Source organism: Macrobrachium nipponense, chromosome 21 (genome assembly GCF_015104395.2).
Source record: "Macrobrachium nipponense isolate FS-2020 chromosome 21, ASM1510439v2, whole genome shotgun sequence".
NCBI classification, from domain to species: Eukaryota; Metazoa; Arthropoda; class Malacostraca; order Decapoda; family Palaemonidae; genus Macrobrachium; species Macrobrachium nipponense.
Window position 1 is genome coordinate 73,946,485 of NC_087212.1, and position 23,144 is coordinate 73,969,628.

The window sequence follows — 23,144 nt, forward strand, 5'->3', positions numbered from 1 at the left end:
TTGTGCCCCAATGGTCTCAGTGTTTTTGATTGCTTCATAGGCCGCCGCTCTTTTCGAGAACCGCAGAAACGGTGGTTTTATACCCAAGCGGATCGGGTTAGTCATTTTAGATAGAATTTATATTCTTTAAGAAGGAAACATTCCTTTGTTTTTCACATAATTTATAAGATAACAAGAATTTAGTGATTGAGCTATGAGCGAGGAGAGGCGATAACTAATAAATGTGTACATACAAAAAGGAACCATTTCACTGCAGCCGCCAATCTGCCTTATACTTGACAATTCGTCTTACATTGCAAGCGGGAAAAAGATGGAGGGGCGGAAAATAAGTCTCTGAAAATTCGTGCACTAATTTTTTCGCGATACTCGCCCTGTCCTTCTTCTTTTCGGCCCCTAAAAAGTGCTGAGTGGTGAATGGTATTAGATCCATTTCACCATCGCACCAATTGTACTTAACCCTTGTTGTGTTGTTTCTTTTAAAGCAGTTGTTTTGGTTGCATTATTCTTTCTTGATTCGATAGACTTTCGTCAGTTCCTTCCTTTCTTTCTTTTCTGAGTCGGAGTAATAAGAACACACGCCTTCGTTATATGGGTTTTATTTTTTCAAACTTACTGCCAAGTTTAGTCTAGTAAGTGTCTCGCCACCACGGGCGGGTTTGTTTATATTTCCTTCTAGAAGGAGAAGAGGAACTGGAGAGAGATTGGAGAAAGTTAAGGATAGCATTTACTGAACCAGCAAAAGAAATGGTACCCAAACAGGAAAGAAGAGGAAGACAGAGATGGATGAATGACTCAATATTAGATATCATGGAAGAGAGAAGAATAAACACAGAAAACAACCCTCACAGATATGAAGAACTAAACTTGGAAATTAGACGCGTGTGATGCGGCAAAGGAAGATTGGATTAATGAGCAGTGCAAGAAAGTGGAAGAACTGGAAAGACATCATAAGACTAAGAGCATGCATAGAAAGATAAAGGAGGTAGTGGGAAGGAAAAGACTAACAAGGGGTAATGTGATTAAAAACCGTGAAGGAATAATTGTGGTGGAAACTGGAGAGGTTTTGAAACGTTGGGAAGAGTATGTAAAGGACCTTTTTGAAGATAATAGGGGTAAAAAACCGAGACTACATACACCTATGCATGGACCTGGTATACTAGACGATGAAATAATCAGTATAATTAGAAGTTTTAAGAAAGGAAAAAGCCCAGGTAATGATGAAGTTACAATTGAAGTGATATTAGCAAGTGGAGATTTTGGATTAAGAAAAATTGCAGAGTTGGCCAGGAAGATATATGATACAGGTTACATACCAAAAGAGATAGATGTAAAAATCCATCTTCGTAGCCATACCTAAGAAACCTGGTGCAGACGAATGCAATCTATATAGGACCACCAGTTTGATGAACCAGATAACAAAGATAATTCTAAAAGTGATTTTAAACAGAATTAATAGAAAACTAAACCCAGAAATTGCAGAGGAATAATGCGGATTTGTAAAGAAGAAGGGAATAAGAAACGCAATTTTCATCATGCAAATGTTAACAGAAAGAGCAATAGAAGTTCAGAAAGATATATATGCTTGTTTTATAGATTATGAAAAAGCATTTGATAGAGTGAGGCACGCTGAGTTGGTAGAAATACTACAAAGAATAAACGTAGGATTTGTAAAGAAGAAGGGAATAAGAAACGCAATTTTCATCATGCAAATGTTAACAGAAAGAGCAATAGAAGTTCAGAAAGATATATATGCGTGTTTTATAGATTATGAAAAAGCATTTGATAGAGTGAGGCACGCTGAGTTGGTAGAAATACTACAAAGAATAAACGTAGATAGCAAGGTCATCCAACTCATTACCAACTTATACTGGAGTCAGCACTGACAACAACTTATCAGACATGGGCGCCCGCACATAGGGGCAAGAGGGGGCACTTACCCCCACCTGAAATCCTGCAAAACATTTATATAATACATATATTACATTTACCAACATCACTTTGTTTTCCTTCCATTTTACTATATATTCTTTTAGTTTAAGTAAAGGAATCATTATATATTATATATCATTTGTATACAGTATATAACTGCGTTGTTCTTTCCAGAAATATTTGAATTCAGCTGAACAGTATACGAGTATATGGAACTACCTATTGAAAAAAAAAATTTCAATAAGTAGTTGCAATTTTTCTTTATCGCATCTTGCTTCACTTAAAGATTATATATATATATAATATATATATATCTATATATATATAAATATAATATAAATAATTTGTCCCCTCTTAGAAAATATGCTGCGGCCGCCTATGTTATCAGAATGGGTGGAAATAAAAAGAGGAGTTCGCCAGGGATGTGTATTATCACGAGGTCTGTTTGCAATATAAGGAGATCATCTTGAGAAGTATTGAGGATATGGAAGGGATTAAGATCGGAGGAGTAAATATTAATAACATCAGATACGCAGATGATACAGTAATCATTGCGGTCACAACTGAAAAACTGCAATCGTTAGTAGACACAGTTAACAGGGAGAGTGAAAAAATGGGACTGAAAATTAGTGTAAGAAAAACGGAAGTTGTAGTTACATCAAAAGAATCAAGATCCACCAAATTGTAATATATTGATAAACAAGCTAACAGTTTTGTTTACCTGGGCAGTCTACTAACACAAGATGCGAGAGCAAAACAAGATATTGAGGGGAGGATTCTGATGGCTAAAAACTCTTTCAGAAATTTGAAAATCTTTTAACAAATAACAGAACTGGAACTCAAACAAGAACGAGAGCTCTGAAATTATATAAAAATATTTTGCTTTGACATTACAAACAAAATATTTCAATCGAGTACATACAAACATTTAAGTATCTATCAAATGACATATAAGAACACAAACAACAGCATGATAAAGAGGATACAATGCTGTAATAAAGTTATTTGCTTAAATGTCAAATATGGACAGGTTACAACAAAGAAAATATTCTAAGTAAATGCAAATATGTAAGTACATGAAATGACACGTAAGTATACACAAAATTAAGATCGTAAATAGAGTACAATGGTATAATAAAAGGATTTTATCAGACGTCAAACATTTACATTTGAGCTGCACTTGAAAACTAGTAAATAATGATCGGTATCATATGCAAACAATGTGAATTAGGAACAGAATAAGTAAACTACAAAATATTATTATTGCAAAATAATGGGCAAATATGAACTTGCAAATTTGACGATAATAAAATCATTATTTGGTATGATTGACAAGTAAGGTATTGTCAAACAATGTCACTTACAACAGACTTCGTCCCAATTTAGTGATTAGTTCTTGGGTCCTCTGTGCACTGATGAACTTGGTAAGGAGATTGGCCAAATTTTTCTTTGATGAAAGTACTTGATGTTGATTTTTCTCAGGACGAGGAGTGCATGGGATTGTCAGCCGTCTCTCTATGTCCTTCTCTGTAAGAAATGCTGAGAATTCCTTGCTGACATACTCACTCCCATTATCAGCGAGGAGGCACTGCAAAAGTCTGTTGTGTTTTCTCTCTGTCATGGCCATGCACTCCTTGAATTTCTCCATTATTTCACTTTTCTTCTTCATTGTAGCTATTTCACTGTGCCTTGAATGGTCTTCCGGAAAGAAGGCAAAGTAGTGGCTTCCATTTCCATTCAATAATGGTTCAGGAATCTGAGAAACATCACTGTGAACTATTTCTAGCACTCCACTAGTCCTTGAATCACTTGCAGACATTGGCTTCTTTTTGGACTTCCCTTCCATGAATGTGGTGCAGTCTCCAAGTTTTCCCTTTGCTTCACAAACTTCAGGTAAGGCTAATACATGCCCAAATCTTCTGAACCACAAATTTTTGCTGCAGTTTCTTGTAAAATTTTCTTGCTTTGCATTGATACATCTTCGCTGCTTCATTCCGGTATCCTTTCAGAAATATTTCTTTCACTTCTTTCATCCCTTTGTAAGTAACTTTCTTCAAATTTTGGACAGTTTCTCGCTATATATCCAGGCTGGCTACAAGCATAGAAAAATCTTTTGTCTTCTTTCTTGGGGCCTCTTGCGCCGTCTTTTGTAATTTGTGCTTGAATTTCCATCTTCTTTTCTTGAATCCCCACTGAAGATTCCTCTCCTGTCCTTGCCTCGAGTTGATCTTGTCTCTCCTCAAAAGCAGTATTGATTTTAATTTTTTATATTTAAATCTTAAATTTTTGAGAAATGTGACTTCAACAAAATTTGATGTTTGGGAACAGGTTCAAGACCTCTAAGCACAATGGCAGCTATCATCGAGTCTCCAAATTAAGACACTTCTTCTCCTGAAGATGCTTTGACAACTATGACTAACCTGATTACGAAGACAATATATTCCCTCACAGACATTTATTCCGTTTTTATGCATCTACACAGTTCTTCCAACACATCAACTATTTGGAATGTATCCATTTTTGTGTGGATATCACTCAAAATTTCCCAAGCTTCTTTTGCTTTTGTGCATTCGATGATGTCTTGGTCCAAATTATCCACTTTGTGTGATGTAACCGAGTGCGTCGTTATTTCTTTGATGTAGTTGCGTCCAATCGTCTTGCTCTTCCTGGGTCAATGCATTCCCACCATCTTTTCAGGGTGAGCGCGGCTCTCGTTCTTTTCGCTCAATGGGAATAATTCGATTCTTCCAGAATTTCATCTTTTTTTTTTTCCTCTCTGTCCTGGCCGCCATTTAGTGTATCTTCCTGGGTCACCACACCCTCGTAGTCATCACGACATTCGCGATGTCGTTCGACTTCCTCCAAAGTTTATTTTCCCTCACTTTTACAACATAAATTTATTTAAATGCTGTTCGCTTACTTTTGGCGCTCTGGGAGTATACTGGGCCCATAACCTTCTAAAGTAGTGATTTTGGTTATTGTTCGTCAATTCGACTTCTACATTCTATTTATATTCTTTCTACCTTCGTGAGTAATATGGACTCGATGGGGTTTCGGGAAGTAAGTTTTTTTGCTTCTTACTACGATGGGACCAATCAGTTCACGATTTTTCACGTAGTTACATAGTACCAAGAGTACTACTTCTTTACCAATTCTAACAAGACGTTTAAGCTGATTAATTGTGGCACTTAATCCCTTACTTATCGGGTGAAGATTAACTGAATCACAAACCGCACCTGGGATTTTATAGACAATGTTGCTACTTTGGTGAGAACAATTTTTTAAAAGCATGTCTTTTTGCTGCTTTATTATGTGAAGAGATTATATTTACATTGAATATCTTCAACAATGATTTGATGGACTCAAAGCCTATGCAATATGGCAGTGTTCTTAGGTATTTCTGTTTCCCATGCACTTTTATTACAACACGACTTCACAGCTTTATTGTGGCAAGTATCCACAAATGAACTGGATAACACAAGTTCTGCCTACTCTCTGATGGTCTGTACTTCGTTACTTAGAATTCAGGACTGAAAATGCTCAGCGCTTGCAGGAACATTACAGAGAATGCAGGGATTTTTATATAGTATAATGTCCAGAAAAATAATGTACAGAAGACAAAATTATTTGTTGTTTCCTTATAAATGCTAAATCTGCAACGAAACTGTTCACATCTGATAACATTGGATCTTCCCCTGCCTCATTTAATACCTTTTACGGATCCCATTTTACATGCATCGATTACATGGATGCTGAATGATCCTTTTTGCTCACATCTTAGTAGCAGGAAAGAAGAAAGGTGTTTTATCTTCCCTATCGGTACGGGTGGAATTGGGCTGCATCAGCCTTGGGTGGAAAAAGACATACAGCAGTGAACGTTAAAGTCTCCCTTATGTTGAATTTCGTGTAATGGTAATTCCGGCAGAGATAACTAATTTCTGCTATTATGACACTGCAAAACCTCCAGTTTTCATCTAATCATGCTTGGAGATTCTAGCAGGACTTAGGCTGCACACTAAGATTACTATTGCATCAAAAACGCCACCTGTAGTGTAGTACTCGTTCACGTATGTTATAACTGTAGACCACTCTCGGCCTTACCCATCGGTCTCCTGGGTACCAGCCAGGGGCGTTCCTAGACATTTTTGGGCCCGGGGGCACTATGGGGTGGGAGACGAGCGAAGCAAGCCAAAGCAGCTGGGGGTTATGGGGTGGGGGGTGCTGTAAGCTCCTCGGGGAAATTTTTAGAATATGAGCAATTTCAGATCATTTTAAAGGCACTTGTAAATGCAAATTTCAGACTTAGCTACATATTATTCATAATTCTCTCCCTCTCCCACACATGGCACCGACACTTCTTGCCCAAATCCCATTACCCAGGGCCTTGATTAAAGGTTTTTTAGTAATGAGCTTAGTTTTTCTAATTCCTTAGAATTTAAAAACAGTATTTTATGTCAGTATTCAGGTTTAATCGTGGCTAGTTTTGACACAGAATCATTATTTACTAATATACCCGTGGAGGAAACAATTGAGTATATTTTAAATACTATTTTTTCTGATGATGAATGTGTTCATGGTTTTAACCGTCCTGATTTTAAGTTGTTAGAGTTGGCAGTGCGGGACACTGCCCACTAAGTTGCACATTCGCTAATATTTTTATGCACAAATTTGAGAGAGAACTGCTGGACAGTTGTCCCTCTTCTTTTAAACCCTTATTTTATCGCCGATATGTGGATGACACTTTTGTTCTTTAAAAGGACCATCTGCACTGTGACTCGTTCTTGCAACATGCCAATTCTTTACATCCAATATTAAACTTACCTTTCTTGGATACGATTGTTATCCGTGATGACCGTTTTCACACAGGCATTTTTCGAAAGGCAACGTTCACAGGCCTTGGTCTTAACTTTTATAGTTTTTGTTTTTTCAATTTAAATTAAATTCGTTATCTACTCTCCTCCACAGAGGCATGACATTATCTTCTAATTGGAGTCTTTTCCACAAAGAAATCGGAATCCTTTACGATTATTTTAAATCAAACTGTTACCCTCCTAATCTCTATGAAATATGTTAGGAAAACTCTGGAAATTGCATTTCATCCTCCAGCAGCAATACATGTGGCCCAGAAACTCAAGTTTTATTTACGATTTCCTTATATGCATGAAACCTCTTTTTTTTTGCCTCACTTAAGGAGAATCTTAATTACTCACTTTCCAGCTGTTGATGTTAAGTTTGTCTTAATGAACCCTAGGACTATCGGTAATATATTGCGTCATAAAGAGAGATTACCTCCCTTAATGTAATACGGCGTTGTCTATATTTTATACTTGCTGCCGATGCAATAGGCAGACTTACGTTGGAAACAGGCGCCGCTTGCTTATGGTGAGATGTGATTCACATACGGGTATTAGTTTCCGTACAGGGTGTCAACTGTCCAACCCAGAACTATCTAATATAGGAATCATGGGAAATTTAAAATAAAAATAATATAAACTATAAGGATTTCAAGATATTGTTATCAAGTCCATACGAACACCGCCTTCCAAAATTAGAATCTCTAGCTATAAAGCAACTAGTTCCCACCTTAAAAAACCACTCTTCATCTGTTCCCTTGTACATAGCTTAAACCAGGCCCTTCTTCTCGTTTACTTTCGATGCGTTTTCCATACAGCAACCGAACGTCGTTGAGACAAGGTGTCTTTTTAACTACTCCTAACTTTAATAATGCCTCTTTATCTATTTATATATTTTGTTTTATTCTATTTTATTTTTTTAGAATAACTTGTATTTCAATGTTGTAACCTTCCTTGTATTACTTTATTCAATGTGTTTTTTATGTCAACGAAAAATAATTTTATGCTGTATTGTATATAGGTTTTTTTATCTTTTATTTTAGCCTGGATGATGATCATGAGACATTGGTCTCGAAACGTCGCTGTAAGAATAAAGTGAAATATGTTTAATGCTGTCTTCTTCTGCGCCTTCTGGTTTGTACTGCCAAGGAATAGCCTAATCATCATGTTGAATTATATATATATATTTGTGTGTGTGTGTGTGTATATATATATATATAAAGTTTGTATATATATGCACTAACTATTACTAACATATTCATGAAAGATGCTTACTCGTCAAAAACATTCATGGGAACCATGACGTGACCCACAATTCCCATTATCCGGGAAATTATTTCTATTCCATTATCGTTACACCATATTTTAATGTTTTAACTGCTTATTATATTCTATATTTATATATTAGTGCGTGTAATATTTTAGGTTTATTAGTTTGACTTGCGTCCATTTTCCTGTGAACATCAAAACATTTTTTTTTCAGTGTGAAATGGAATGGAAAAAAGAATTGAGGCGAAAGGCCAAGTGCGGAACCTATGAGGCCTGAATTCAGGGCTGAAACGGAAATGGAGAGAAAGGGGTTTGAAAGGTGTCACAGGAGGAAAACCTCGCAGTTGCACTATGAAACAATTGATAGGACAGGGTGGAAAGAAAGGTGCGCTGATGGCAGTACCCCATTACGGGATTTCTTCAGTGGGATATTTTATATTTCCTTTACGTCTAAAGACTGGAACCAGCCTATGCAAAATTCTAAAGTATGGAATGCTATTCTTGTTTATATCTCACACAGGATTCTATAGTGCCTTTCACATGCACAGTACTCGTGAAAAGACATAATCTGATTGTAACTTTTTCCAAAAGGGGAACTCTTAAAAAGCAGTATTGGAATGAGAATAAATGCCCTTTGAAAAATGGAAGAATATTAGCAGGCCTTAGTTACTTTTCCTCCAGACTCTAAAGTCTATAGTATACCCGAAACGTTATTCAGAATGAATCCCCATTTATAGCCGATTTTCCTTTGAGCTTCGACCAGCTCTTGAAAAATTTGTGCCGCAAGCGATAAACAAACTGAATTGTAGTTGAACATACGATATATCTTTTGCTTATCGAAAATGTCATTTTCTTAGGACATACATTCCATAATACATTGCTTTCTCCGGAAGAGTGAGGAAAAGAAACGTTATGATTATATCTGGTTAGTGGGCAACAGCGAGTCCCTCTAATCCAGACGACCTTGGGAGCTACCCTGATCTTACCCTAGCACTACTGTCGCTGATTGGAAGATGTATGATAAATGTAATGATGGATGTGTAAATATGAATAGTTTGCTGGAGAGAGCAAAATTTGCAAATTACCCTGTCCAATTACATTTTTAATGGATAATTTAAGGATTAAAAAAATGGCACTCGCTGTTGTGCATGGATCGAATGCTTAAAAATGGAATCACTTGGCATCTAGACTTGGGTCTAGCTGCGGCCGGCCGGCCTGGCCTGCTAAACCCGTAAACCGGCATTTGAAGTCAGACTTGTGAGAAGTGAACGCTGTGCTTTCGTTATTTTGCTGTGCGCTGGTGAGTGTCAGTTTCCCATAATTCGGATAATGATTTTATTTGATGCCACGTTAATGTGACCAATTACGAGAACAATGCTAGATAATTAATCTTGAGCTAACATGGAAAAGTGTCTTGAGGGAAAGCCTCACTTAGAAATTTCTAAGTTCAGTAACAAACATACCAGAAAAAACGTGTTATTGATAATATACTTTGCATACTCGGTAAATTACTATAAATTCATCCTTCCCGCAGATATAATATAGGCCTAGACCAGATGTAGAAACTTGGGAGGTTCCTTTTTTATTATCGATGGAATCAACAATCATAGCCCAGGATCGCGGTCTAGAACCGTGCCCAATATAAAATTATTTTCATTTTTTTGTTTACGTTACACGGATGAAATTAAAGGGGGCAGAATTCCAAGCCATTGACAGTACGCACTCTCGCTATATAAAAATGCAGGCAGTATATTTAAGAAAATTTAAAAGGCTCAAAACACTTGGATCTCTGGCCAACAAATAATTTACAAATATGCAAAGATTTTCCCTAGTTTTATATATATATATATATATATATATATATATATATTATATATATGCACACACACACACATATATATATACATATATATATATATATATATATATATATATATATATATATAATGTGTGTGTGGTCACTGCTACGGTAATGCTTCAATGAGGGAACAAGACGTTTAATATATAATGACTCTAGAGTGGTTAGGTAATCAGAGTCTTTAACTGAGCCTAAAATAGAAAAGTGTTGTTTCTTAACCTCTATCTTGCAATTGATTGCGTGATTTTTTATGTTTGAGTGTTCAGGCCTACTTAATTTTTGACCCGTCCTGAAACTAAAGCCCATGTGACTGCAGTATCTCATCTGCAGCAGCCTCCTAGTCGATCCAACATAAATTCCTGGACATCCCGGGCAAGTAAATTTGTATACCACGTTAGATCGCATGAACTGCTGCAGACGATCTTTGAAGCAGAAAAAAGAACCTATTTTGCTTGGGTTGTTAGATATGAGTTTTATCTTTAGACAGGGAATTTCACTTTCAATAATTCTAGTTAGATGTGAAAATTTGCTATTGTATATATATGGTATGGAGGCATACATTAGTTTCATTGGAATGGGTGGTTTAAAATGCAAAGTTAAAAGCTGAACCACCCATTCCAATGATAGACGTACCAAAGAAACTAATGTATGCCTCCATACCATATATATACAACAGCAAATTTTCACATCTAACTAGAATTATTGAAAGTGAAATTCCCTGTCTAAAGATAAAACTCATATCTAACAACCCAAGCAAAATAGGTTCTTTTTTTTTGCTTCAAAGATCGTCTGCAGCAGTTCATGCGATCTAACGTGGTAAACAAATTTACGTGCCCGGGATGTCCCGGAATTTACATTGGATCGACTAGGAGGCTGCTGCAGATGAGATACTGCAGTCACATAGTTTTATGACGGGTCAAAAATTAAGTAGGCCTGAACACTCAAACATAAAAAATCACGTAATCAATTGCAAGATAGAGGTTAAGTAACAACACTTCTCTATTTTAGGCTCCGTTAAAGACTCTGATTACCTAACCACTCTAGAGTCATTATATATTAAACCGTCTTGTTCCCTCATTGAATAGTGGAGTTTCATCTTCTCCGCTTTATCTGGCATAGTCAACGTTCTAACTTCTTGCCCAAGTCTAGTCATGCTACCTAATCTCAACTAACGGTTGGTTTGCGCCTTGGTATTTGTGTTTTATTTGTACTTTTTACTTTTTCGTTTTACTTGTCAATGTTTAGTCATTTCTGTCTATTTTAAGTTAATTTAGTCTTGTATTTTATTTACTATATTATGAATCCTGCTCTTATTTAATGTTAATATGTATATCTATGTTTTTATCTCCACAGACTGAAGATGCACATTGTGTGTGAAACATCTCAAATAAATGTTTCTTCTGATGTGGTTGTCTGCGATTTCCTGAATGGAGATATATATATATATATATATATATATATATATAGATATTATATATATATATATATATGTGTGTGTGTGTGTGTGTGTGTGTCCTTGAGTCTCTAACCTCTTGAGGTTGTCTCTAGATATACCGTATTGGTGGTAAAGCCGTAGGGTCCCCCATGCGGTGCACTGTAAGCATTACTGAAGGTTCTTTACAGCGTCCCTTCGGCCCCTAGCTGCATCCCATTTCATTTTTTTTTTTGCTGTACTACCTCCATTCATATTCTTTCCTATATATTTCTATCCACTCTCTCCTATCATTTGTTTCGCAGTGCAACTTGGAGGTTTTCCCCGTTACACTTTTCAATTCTTAATTTCCCTCTCAGCGCTGAATGACCTCGTAAGTCCCAGCACTTGGCCTTTGGACTAAATTCCATCTATCTTCCATTCCGTCTCCAGACATAAGACAAGGCTCTCTCTCTATCACATTCATCATTCTGTGAAGAATGACCGTAGTATGCATAAAAATGACCACGCTATCAAACACAGCCACCTGAACTGAAGGCTCAGCGGTATATATTGCGCCAACACTTCTCCTCTTTCCCAGCATCCCGCCTGGTAGCAGCTACGTACTTTATCTTGTATGTACAAGCACACGCCCCTCCTCCTATCACTTAATCCACTCCGTACAAGAAACCCTTACTAGGATTTCCTCCCATCTTTCCTTTGCCTATGAAGTTAGTACTACTAAATCTCACTTTACTCTACTATTAATATTGGCCATGTTTTTTTTTTTTTTTTTTTTTTTTTTTTTTTTTTTTTTTTTAAGACTGTATACGTGAAAAGCAATTCATTCCAAAACCCAAGGTAAGAGTCTCTCCCTTTGCTTGTCCGAAGCTACATCGTGATTCTTGCAAACTGCGTTTATAAGGAACAATATGCAAGCCACGATTTTCGAGAGAACATTTGACCGTTTTACTTCCTCTGCGAAAATGGACTACATGGAATGAAAATAATTTTTATTCTTTACTTTGTGAATCACGCGTAGGAGGACAATTTAGACGCAGGCAAATGAGAGAGAGAGAGAGAGAGATTCCTAAAAAAGTAATACCCTGTCCTTATGATTACAACTGTAAATTACACGAAATTACTAAAACAAATAGGTTTTGAAACAAATATGCTATAAAACTAATATGCTGTAACAGAGATACTTAAAAATTACATACTGTATGAAATATGTAATTGTGGGTGACCGGCATTTTTGCCGCAAGACCTTTCGAAGTAGGACTTTTCGCCACGGACTTTTTGCCGTAGGAAATTTTGCCGCAATGTCTTTGCCGTACGGAATTTTTGCAGCAAATTGAATATGATAATAAGATAAGTAGCTATTACATGTTCTTTTAGAATTTAAACGTAAATAAATACATACGCATTCTTCTTATGCGATGGTCTTTGATAATTAGATATAAACCTACTTCTAGAGTTTTAATACAAGTAGTTTGTAAACAAGACTTATAAGTGTGTGTATCTAATAAGATAAATAGTTATGTCATGTACTTTTAGAATTTAAACATTAATAAATAGGCCAATACTTCTGAAGTTTTAAACAAGTAGTTTTTAAACAAGAACTAAAAGTAATTGTATCTACTTCTAAAGTTTTAAAAAGGTAATATTTAAAACGGAAATCATTCTTTTCAGCGTAGAACATAATTATTTTATTCATTATTCAAGCCCTTCGTGAGAACTAGCCGTGGAAGTGAAAAGTTAGTTGAAGATGCTAATTTCGTTGACAGAATCGACAGAACCTGGGAAATGAAAACGTATTGAAAGTGTAAAGTTAAAAACTGTAAGGCAAGAGTCCACGCAATTGTAGAAAGTGAAGGTGTTTATATATATATATATATATATATATATATATTATATATATATATATATATATATATATATATATATATATGTAAGAGGGTTATGATGTAGTATGTATGTATTTGTATGTATGTATGTCACCATACATGTATGATTATAGTTATGTTGTTCTGTATGTAATGTATGTATATATGTATATATGTCTATATAGATATTATATATATCTATTATTATATTTAAATATAAGGCAAAATTTCTACAAAAATAATTGGTGATTGTTGATTTGATGGTTTGGTGACCCTATATAGCCATTCTGCAAATCCAGCAAAACCAAAAGTTGACGCCATCTTAGCAAGAATGAAAGTGCTACTCCGTCCCAGTTGTTGTCTGCCAGACCACTCATTGCCAATGCTTCTGCTAAATTAGATGGTGCAGGATGTTATCTTATGCCATCAAATACAACTTTATCGCGAAATATTAGGAAATGGCAGCAAGTGAATGAACAGGCTCCTCCTATTTCCGATGCAAGAAATGATTATGTAATTCCTGTAGCTTTTCAGTGTCTCGAAAGTGGTGAAACCTTTTTATTACACGGCAGTGGCGAAGATGACGTCAACAGAATCTTAATTTTCAGCACAAATTCCGGATTAGACGACTTGGAAAATTACAAGCATTGGGCTTGTGCTGGAACGTTCAAGTGTAGCCCTGATATATATTACCAGCTATATACGTTACACATTCTTATAGACAACGTTAGCATACCACGAATATTTGCCCTACTTCCTAACAAATCTACGGAGACATACGAAACATTTTTCCACGTTCTAAAGTATCTGCGTTCAACTTTACAACCTGAGACTTGAATGGTTGATTTTGAGAGCCAGTTCTGATAGTTTCCAAAATAACTTTCAAAATGCGAACGTGACCGGATGCTTGTTTCATTTGGCCAAAAGTATTTTCTGAAAATTATCTGATTTTGGCCATAAAGTGCGCTACCAAAGTGGTTCGGAATTCAACACCTTGGTTAAATGCTTTGCAGCACTCGCATTTGTTCCCCCAAGTGACGTTACTGATGCATTTGAGGAACTAGTCGGCAATAAGGATTTGCCGGAAGACCCGATTTCCTATTTCGAAGCCCATTATATTGGTGGGTTAAGAGGCAGGGGCCATCGCAGAGGAAGCGTTCCTCTAACATTTCCTCTGGGTATGAGGCATGTTTATGAACGGTCCTTGAATAATTTACCAAACACCAACAATAGTGTAGTAGGGTTTCATAATGCTTTACAAAGTTAGTCGCAAACCCCCATCCAAATATTTGGAAATCGATTGATATTTTAAAAAACGAAGAGTGTCTCGCCAAGAAAATAATTGACCTCGAACGTGGCGAAGCATCTTACACGAAGAAAAAGTACAAAGATACATAGGACTGTTTCGATATACGATTCTCAGCGTAAACTTCACTATTTACGGAGTATTGCAATGAACTTGCATTCATTCTAAACCTGAAATAAAACTTTATTTAACATTTTTTAAACTTTTCAAATATTCGATGAACTTGCATCATTTTGAAATCAATTGTAACTTGCATTACTTTTACACTAAAACATTATTTTCACTTATATTTACTATTTTGAATATTGAAGTCAATTTGGAATCATTTTGAAAATTTTTTGTATTTGAATTATTTTTACCTCATTTTCCTGTTTTGAATAAATACACTATCTATTTTATAATATCCTTTCATTCTCATACTTCAGACATACTTTATTCATTCTATGGCAAAAATTCCTCGAGGCAAAAAGTCCGGAGCGAAAAGTCCTGTGGCAAAAATTTCTAGATCCATAATTGTGTATGTATCATGTATTCTGTATAATAAAACGAAAAAGCCAAATTTTGCAAAGAAAGCAAAAATATTTACTTTTAGCTACAATGTATGAGTATGAACTATTGAACACTGAGCAGGGGGTGCTATCCACATTCTCAAACTGCAGATGCAGGTGTTGCTTTCAATGCTAATGTGGATGCGGATATTAATAAATTGTCAACGCAGATGTGGACGCAGAATGCGGATGCGGATTTATAATAAATACGGATAATCTGCGGATGCAGATATCCGATACATCTTTAATAACGATGATAAAACTTAGTAATGTAATTAAAGGAAAGATGCCGATTTCAAGATGTAGGATAAAATATGCCTAATACTTGAACAAACGCCGTCAGTAAAAGTCAACTAATTACAGTGTTCAGTATCAAGCAACTCCTTCCTATCTTGAAGCAAATTGCATATCCTCTCCCCTCCTCTGCATTTGTGTTTGTATGTAATGTACCACAAAGTAAACTTTTAAAATCATGCAGTAGCCTTTCACAGGCATGATTGGTGGAGTTTTCAAGCGTTGTACACAAGGAGGGTGGCTACGCAGGTAAATTTTACTTAATACCGTACATAACATACCCTTAAGCAGTAAAATTCTGTCATGTAGCAATAGAACTAATATAGGCTTTGGGCTGACAGTAATAAACTTCGTAAGGAGGATTTACACTGTCAAATGGTTTGTCCGACTCGGTTCGCCAACGCGTTTGAAAAAGAATGTGACTGTGAATGGGGGATTTGTTGGTCAGCGCCGTTGACAAGCGGCTTGAAGGAAAGTCCAGCTCGGCCTGACTTGTGGGCGGGGCACAAACACTGCTCGTGTGAACGGCTGGCAAACATGATACATCAAACCCCATTTCTATTTGGGTCTTGAATTTAAAAGACCATTTCCCTTCTTAACAATGAATAATGAGGAAAGTAAAGAGGAATTAGATGGATTTTTTTATTTATTTACCATCAAATACAAAGAACATACAGTTTTATGTTAAATTAAATTTAAAAAATCATGCCAATAAGATAATTGGAAACAAAGGTTATCTGCTCTTCCGGAGATACTAAAGGAACTTGAACCTAGCTGCTCACGGGACAACGTTATGAGGAAAATAAATAGTATATCTCATGTTTGTGTACTAGTGCTTAAAAGGAATGATGAGCCTCAGCAGATCTAAATATGCTGCCTCGTCCATTCTGACATGATTACGCCAGTCCTCTGGCCGTGATGTCAAATCAACAAGAAAGTTTGCATGAGAAAACTGGTTTCTTTTAACAACCAACATTTTGTCCGTCTAGTTTTTTTTTTTTTTTTTTTTTATTTTGGCATCTTTGCTTCTCGACTCGCACTGAGATTGGATGTTTGATTAATTATGAAATTTAGGTCTTAAGGACCAAGCACCGGAACCCATTAGGCTGAGGTTGGATGTAAATTTGGTTTGAGCGTGAGACACCTCTTCAAACCTATTGACAAACAACGTGGACAAACCGGGTTGGACATACCCACTGACCGTGTACCTAAATGCCCCCTATGCGTCTAGAGAGAAAGGTACGAAAACGATTCTTCTCGTGATTTTAAAAATTTCTGTCATTTTACCTCGCGTAAGTCAGCCGGACTGTGTTACATGTGGGTAGGTACAGGCGGGTCCTGTGTTAACAGGTGGATTTATCTATATTATTCATGAGAGAGAGAGAGAGAGAGAGAGAGAGAGAGAGAGAGAGTGAGTCTCACAAGTAGACGAATCACGTTAGTGAGGCATGATGCAGATTTGTCAAGGTCAGCTTCCACTGATCTTCGAGTATGAGTCACGATGAACAGGCCACAGAGTCTTTTCTATAAAATTCTACTGACTTACCGAATTAGAAACTAATACAAGAAACTTTACTTTAAGAAGAAATGAATTACAGTTTAATACAAGGCTTACCATATATATATTGATAAAAAATATAGTCAAATTTCGAAGTAAACCAACACTAGGTCCTACTGACAATTTTTGGAAAAATGCAGACTTGACATACTTCGTCCCTTTACAGCTTCTAGAGTTTGTTTTCCACTCTCTTTTGTCACCTGCATTCCATTAAATACTGTTTTATTTCATTTGATTATTATAACACCGACCTTGTTGTTCCCATGAAAATAGTAAATTAGACTTTTTCACTAATCAGTAGCTACGTCTTGTCGAGGTGTTAAGAGCTATACAGCCACATTTTGGTAGGCTCTTTTTTTTTTATCTCCATAATTGTTCTAGGTTCGTTTAAGCTTTCATCATTGTGACACGTTTCCGTTTGTGTTTTCCCTGGGGAAATCGGACACTGTGACCCTTCGGATTTTACAGTCAGAGGTTAAAAACCTCACTTTAAATAAAAATCGCAATTTTTACTAGCAATCAACGTGGTCCTCAGTGATAGTTCCTCCTTTAACGACACGCTCTTAAATCTCGCTGCTTTGTGAAATACTCTGAACTGTTCTCATACTAAAACGTAATGTTATGATAATATATATATATATATATATATATATATATATATATATATATATATATATACATATTATATATATATTATATTTATATATAATGTCTCCCGTAGTTCCGTTTAATAAGACAACTGTTCAACAGATATCATGCCAGTATTTCTTTTTAAATGTAATATTTCTCGATTTTGTAATTTCCTTCTGAATTAGTTGTTTATCTACTGTGCCAATCAAGTATTTTCCATTTTGTTTTTTGGACATTATGTTCCTCTATTCTTTTAATGTGACATTAGTTTCTTTTATAACGACAAGCAGACCACTTCAACTTTCGCTGAGCTAATCGCATTCAAAAGACATTCGGCCATTTTATCAAATTTCATATGATGACCTTAGCTCTTAGGGATTACATCCTTGATGATCAACATGAGTACAGGAAGCGAGTCCCAACATACCACTTTATTATCTTTATAACACACTGATAGGTGTCTGCTTCTGGATTCAGTTTATACTTTCATAAGTGAATTTTAACGGCAGGATAGCTCTCATCCCGTGGTGGTTGGGGGATTACACACTATACAAGGCGCTTTGCTTGTGGAACTGTAAATAGTAAGTTTTCTTCACATATGACAAGCTAAAAGGAAGACTAAAATCTCCATTATACATTTTGGATACTGAAGTATCGGGTGACTCGTTAACGGACCTCTACGAATAAGTAATAGTCTTCAGAGCTTTAGCACTAACTTGTTAACTCGTTTTGGGTTTTGAGTCCTACACTATTCGGTTGTTTAAACCTGTAAACAAGTGCCTGACGCGACGGAGAAGCTGTGAATGTGATTAGAGTGTGAGTCTCGGAAGTCTTGTGACGGTCTTCTCTGACAGTTTCGTAGAATTTCGTACAATTCAAAGGTAAGTTTGTAGTTAACTACCAATATAAATAATTTCACAAGGGTTCATGCGTCTTACGTAACTGTAAGCTACTTCAATGATTTTCTGGAGTGTGTGTACTGTGCAAAGTCCTCTTGTCATTAATCATTCCCGTGTTAGTGGTACTTTTATTCTTTTCTTTGTCATTCCTTAGATGAAAAGACAGTTGATACAAGCAAGGTAAAAATTGACAGCAGTAAACGGGAAACGAGCCAGCTCTAGCGTAATTTTTAATTTTTAAGTGAAAATATCGGATGTTACACAGTGATATTCCGAAAAGATTTGGATGTTACGTTGGGTTATTCTGAAAAGATATGCTGCAAGATATACGTAGTACTTTAGCTCACATTATCGGACCATTTGTGTAATAAGTTAGATTAAAGAATCTGTTTGGAGGATACTCCATTTCTTGTATTTCATCATCTGGATTATTTGACAACTATGGTTATAGTCAGACGAATAATTCTTGTTATTAAGCAATACTCATTTTAGAAATTTTGAAAAATAAATAGGTTATCATACTGAGGCAAATTTCGCCGACGCAATAAGGTCCTGATGCTCTAGTCGAGGACTTGCAAGAAGGGGTTCTGTATCCTTTACAGGTGCCTAAACTGACAGGTTCCTCTGACGGCGCAAGACAGGAAAAATTAAGTAATCACAGAACCAAGGACATGACAGGATCAACACTCTTGGACATCATTTATACTGAATCTGGTTCCAAGTCCAAGTGAGTTAGTTGACGGTAACAAAGCAGTTTACATCTGGTGGGATGTCATGATCCTCTTTTGCTGTGTCTAAAACCTTCAACGTTTTAATTGAGTTTTTATTTATAAATTGGATTAGCTGAATAGCCCTGACAAAAGCACAGCCAAAAGAAGGATGCGATTCCTTGAAGGACTGACCCACGATATGATAATGACAAGGTAGTCCCGAATTTGGGACTCATTTGTGCATGTGATGTGACGAGACAAAAACGGGTCGAAGCGAAAATTTACTGATGTAAACACAGGGATATTTGCCAACGGACAACACAGAAAATGAAATCCACTTTAAAACAATTGATAACGAGGTTCCAAACGTACACACGACCAAGACAGGGAATTTTAAACAACAGTGTAAAAAAAAAAAAAAAAAATCCCGTGACCTGTCTCCAGGCGGATGCAGTCCAGGCTACTGTCAGTCTAAAAGTTTCACAGAAAAACTTATTTGTGCAACATTTCGCCCATTCGATTTCTCCAATATCGATATTCACATGAATTACAAATTTCATATATTCACATTCGCAGTTACAACTTAAATCTATGGAGGGATATTCATTAAATCACATTTCAAGGTGTAAAAAAGACAATTATCCCTATGTTTACATCAGTAAATTGCCGCTTCGACTGGTTTGCATGACGTCACAGATTATGGCCGGTTACATAAAAATACACACACACACACACACACACGTATATATATATATATATATATATATATATATATGTATATATATATATATATCTATATATATAATATATTATATAAAGCGTCGCGTGTAATGCTAGTTTGAATGCTACAATACTGATTTTCATGTAATTGTGGAGCTGAATAGTTTGCTTATAATGTTGAGCTAAAACCAAAACAAATAAGTCAAAATAATGACATTACAAGGCTAGGAAATGCTCTGAACATACTTCATCAGAGGAAACTAAGAATAACGGCATTTTGCTGCCATTGTCCAAAATAAGGTGTAGGTAATGTATCTGGGATGTAATTTCAGTCAGACTGAACATTGCATGTGATATTTCTATTTCTTCTTGATAGTGATTCGGGTTGCTGTAGTTTTCAACAAAATGGCTAAGCAGAGAGTCATTCTCTAGGTAGGATTTACAAAACTGCCTCAACAGCATAACCTGATTACTTTTCTGGTGGGCTGAATAAAATTTTCTGGCTGTTATGACAAGTACATGTGGAATACCTTCAGAGGACGACTAAATTGGGTCCACGTGGTGAATTTAACGACAAACTCAATTTAATATTCAAATCTCGTATCAAATATCTTTTCTTGTAGTAAAAAAGCACGACACCCAAAAATATTGGCTAATAAAGGACTGGAAGGATTCAAACGGTGTTATTATAGTAGCGAAGAAGACGAATGGTGTTTGGCACTAATAAAAAAATAAAGATTGTTTTAATATAATGGCCAGCCAATGATCCCTTCAGCGTTTTTTCCCTCAAAAGCAGCCATAGTTATTATAAAAAAATGATTTTCCTTGTACATGAGTATGAAGAAAGGTGCCTGGGACCAAGCAATGGTAAGCTTTCCCTAAAATGACTAATAAGGGTAATCTCTCCCCAAATTGAGAAATAAAGATAAGCAATGCCCACATAGACATAATAAAAACATGCATCCTACATCGAAAAGTAAGCTACAAAATGTTCACGACCTATGCCTACCTAAACCTCACAATAGCTAACTAGTGCATTCTAGCCTAAAATAGGATGCAGTGCCTACCATTGATTGGGTAAGCATACCCTCTGGCCCTCCATTAACATCGCCTTGAACACTGTTCTACACTAACTGGATCCTCCCTAGTCGTCAACATAGTTTACACTTGAAGAACTACTTTGGTTACTTTGCTCATGCAGCTCATCTCTGGAAGAAAGGTGCTGGAAAAAAATAAATAAATAAACAAGAGAAAATGTGCTTGACTGAAGCGATGCTCAGTTGTTTTCAGTGGATATCTCACTCTTCGCTTTGTTGTATTATTAATTTATTTGTCTATTAAATTCACGTTGGATATCAAAGGTCAACAATACAGCAGTAATATGGTATAAAAAATTCAATAAACAATATGAAAACAATTAAATTTACTGTATATACTTTATAAATCATAAGACTTTAGGTACCCTTGCTGATTTTCTAACATTTATTTTCAGTTGTGTTGGCACTATCAAAATGTCATTGATAACACTGTACAGAGATGTTACAAATGTTAAAATAACTCACCGACTGAAGAAGGCATTCCCCAAAATCTCTGACGTACAAGAAGAGATTTGTTATTACGTCAAGACTTCTAGTGACATTGGTGAATGGTAAGGAAAATATTTTGCCAGTATTTGTTTGTGCAAAAATTTACTGTTGCTGTTCGGTAAAATTTTCACTTATATTTACCACAATTTTACCATTCTATTAATTTATGAGTCTTCTTCTTTGGTATGACGACATCCAAAAAAATAAATAAATATATGAATAAAAAATAAATAAATGCTCGAATTCTAGGAGGAACAATTTGTTCCTTCTACATTACCACGATACTATTAAACAAATAAAAAAAAACTTATTCTGTGGCAAGGTGGCACAAGACAAAATTATTCAACTTTCGGGAATAAACAGTAGCAAAAGGACAAAAGAAAAAAAATAAACTTGAAAGCTAAATGATGGATATTTTTTTTTTCTTTACTCTTGTTAATGTACAAAACTTGGGCTATGGCTAATTTGCATATTTATAGACTGTAAGATGTTCACTGTGCCTTTTACAAAATATAAAATTCACAAAATTCACTTAACTAATTGACTAATAAGTCCGTTGGCACCAAAGGTTACATTCCTGTAATAACTATGGTGCCTATCAATAATTACCCTTGCAGGCTATTAGAGATTCCTATCAACAACTACTTTTTGCGCACTATACTATTAAAGAATCAGTATTAATGCAAACAATTCAAAGAAATGTTTTAGATGCCTAAACCTAACCAGCAAATAATTATTCTTAACTTTTAGTATCTGAATGCATACAGTTGGGTTTCATGAACCTGCAACAGATAAATATAGTAACGAGTATACATATGTTTCATAGAGAGGAGGAAATTACTTCGACTGATGATACTGAACTCCTTATTATGAATGATTATACTTTTTCATAGCCACTACACTGCAAGCATGAACAGCAAAACTGGACACCTCAATCTTAATTTGAATTTTCCAAAGTCACACTTACATACAGGTTGGCTTCACTTAGCAGTCAATTGCAGTGTAAGTTGAGCATTTTTAAAATTAATTTGGTCTAATTATTTATTCGTCATTAGCTGATAAAATTGCCAGAAGCCTACTTTCAGTCAATTATTTTCAAATTTCTGAATTTATGAGTTTCATAATTTAAACATTTCTATCTGTCAGTTTTTTTTGGGGGGGACCAAATCCCAGACATTATCATTGCTTAACAAGTATGATATGCTGAATCGTGACGGGTATAATGAAGTTTTTTTTTCAGGGACAACGTGGAACATTTAGAAAGAGTCCTTTGTGGAAACATCAGGAGCATCCTAGGAGACCCTTGGCTGAAAGAATATGGACTGCATAAAAGAACACAGTTATGCATACAGAGTCCAGCAGAAGCCCTCATAGAGATTGGTCCTAGGTATGTCATACACAAAGCAAGTTTGCATCCTTTCTACTTCTGTAAAATACATATTTATGTAAACTAACGCCAGACCTCTGTTTTACCGAACCCATCTTGATGATGAAATGGATGAATGACTAGGCATCATGAAAATGACTTTGCTTCCCAAAGGGCTGAGTGATCTTCCTCAAGTAAAATATACCCTAAAATATCTCATGCTTCCTAGACTCATCATTCACTCTCTTACTTTTTGAGATTTTTCCCCTGAATTTCCTTTTGGAGTACTAGATTTTACTCTACTTTTAAAATTGTTCATAA

At 35.7% G+C, this 23,144-nt stretch overlaps 1 protein-coding gene across 1 annotated transcript in view; it reads left to right on the plus strand.

Moving 5' to 3' along the window:
- The first annotated feature begins 9,234 nt into the window (after positions 1 to 9,234).
- LOC135198173 (phosphoribosylformylglycinamidine synthase-like) overlaps positions 9,235 to 23,144 on the plus strand; it is a 210,516-nt gene continuing 196,606 nt past the window's right edge. Inside the window, 3 exon segments of the mRNA XM_064225692.1 lie at positions 9,235 to 9,351; positions 21,364 to 21,519; positions 22,698 to 22,844. Coding sequence (XP_064081762.1) covers positions 21,383 to 21,519; positions 22,698 to 22,844 — 284 coding nt within the window. The 5' untranslated portion in view covers positions 9,235 to 9,351; positions 21,364 to 21,382.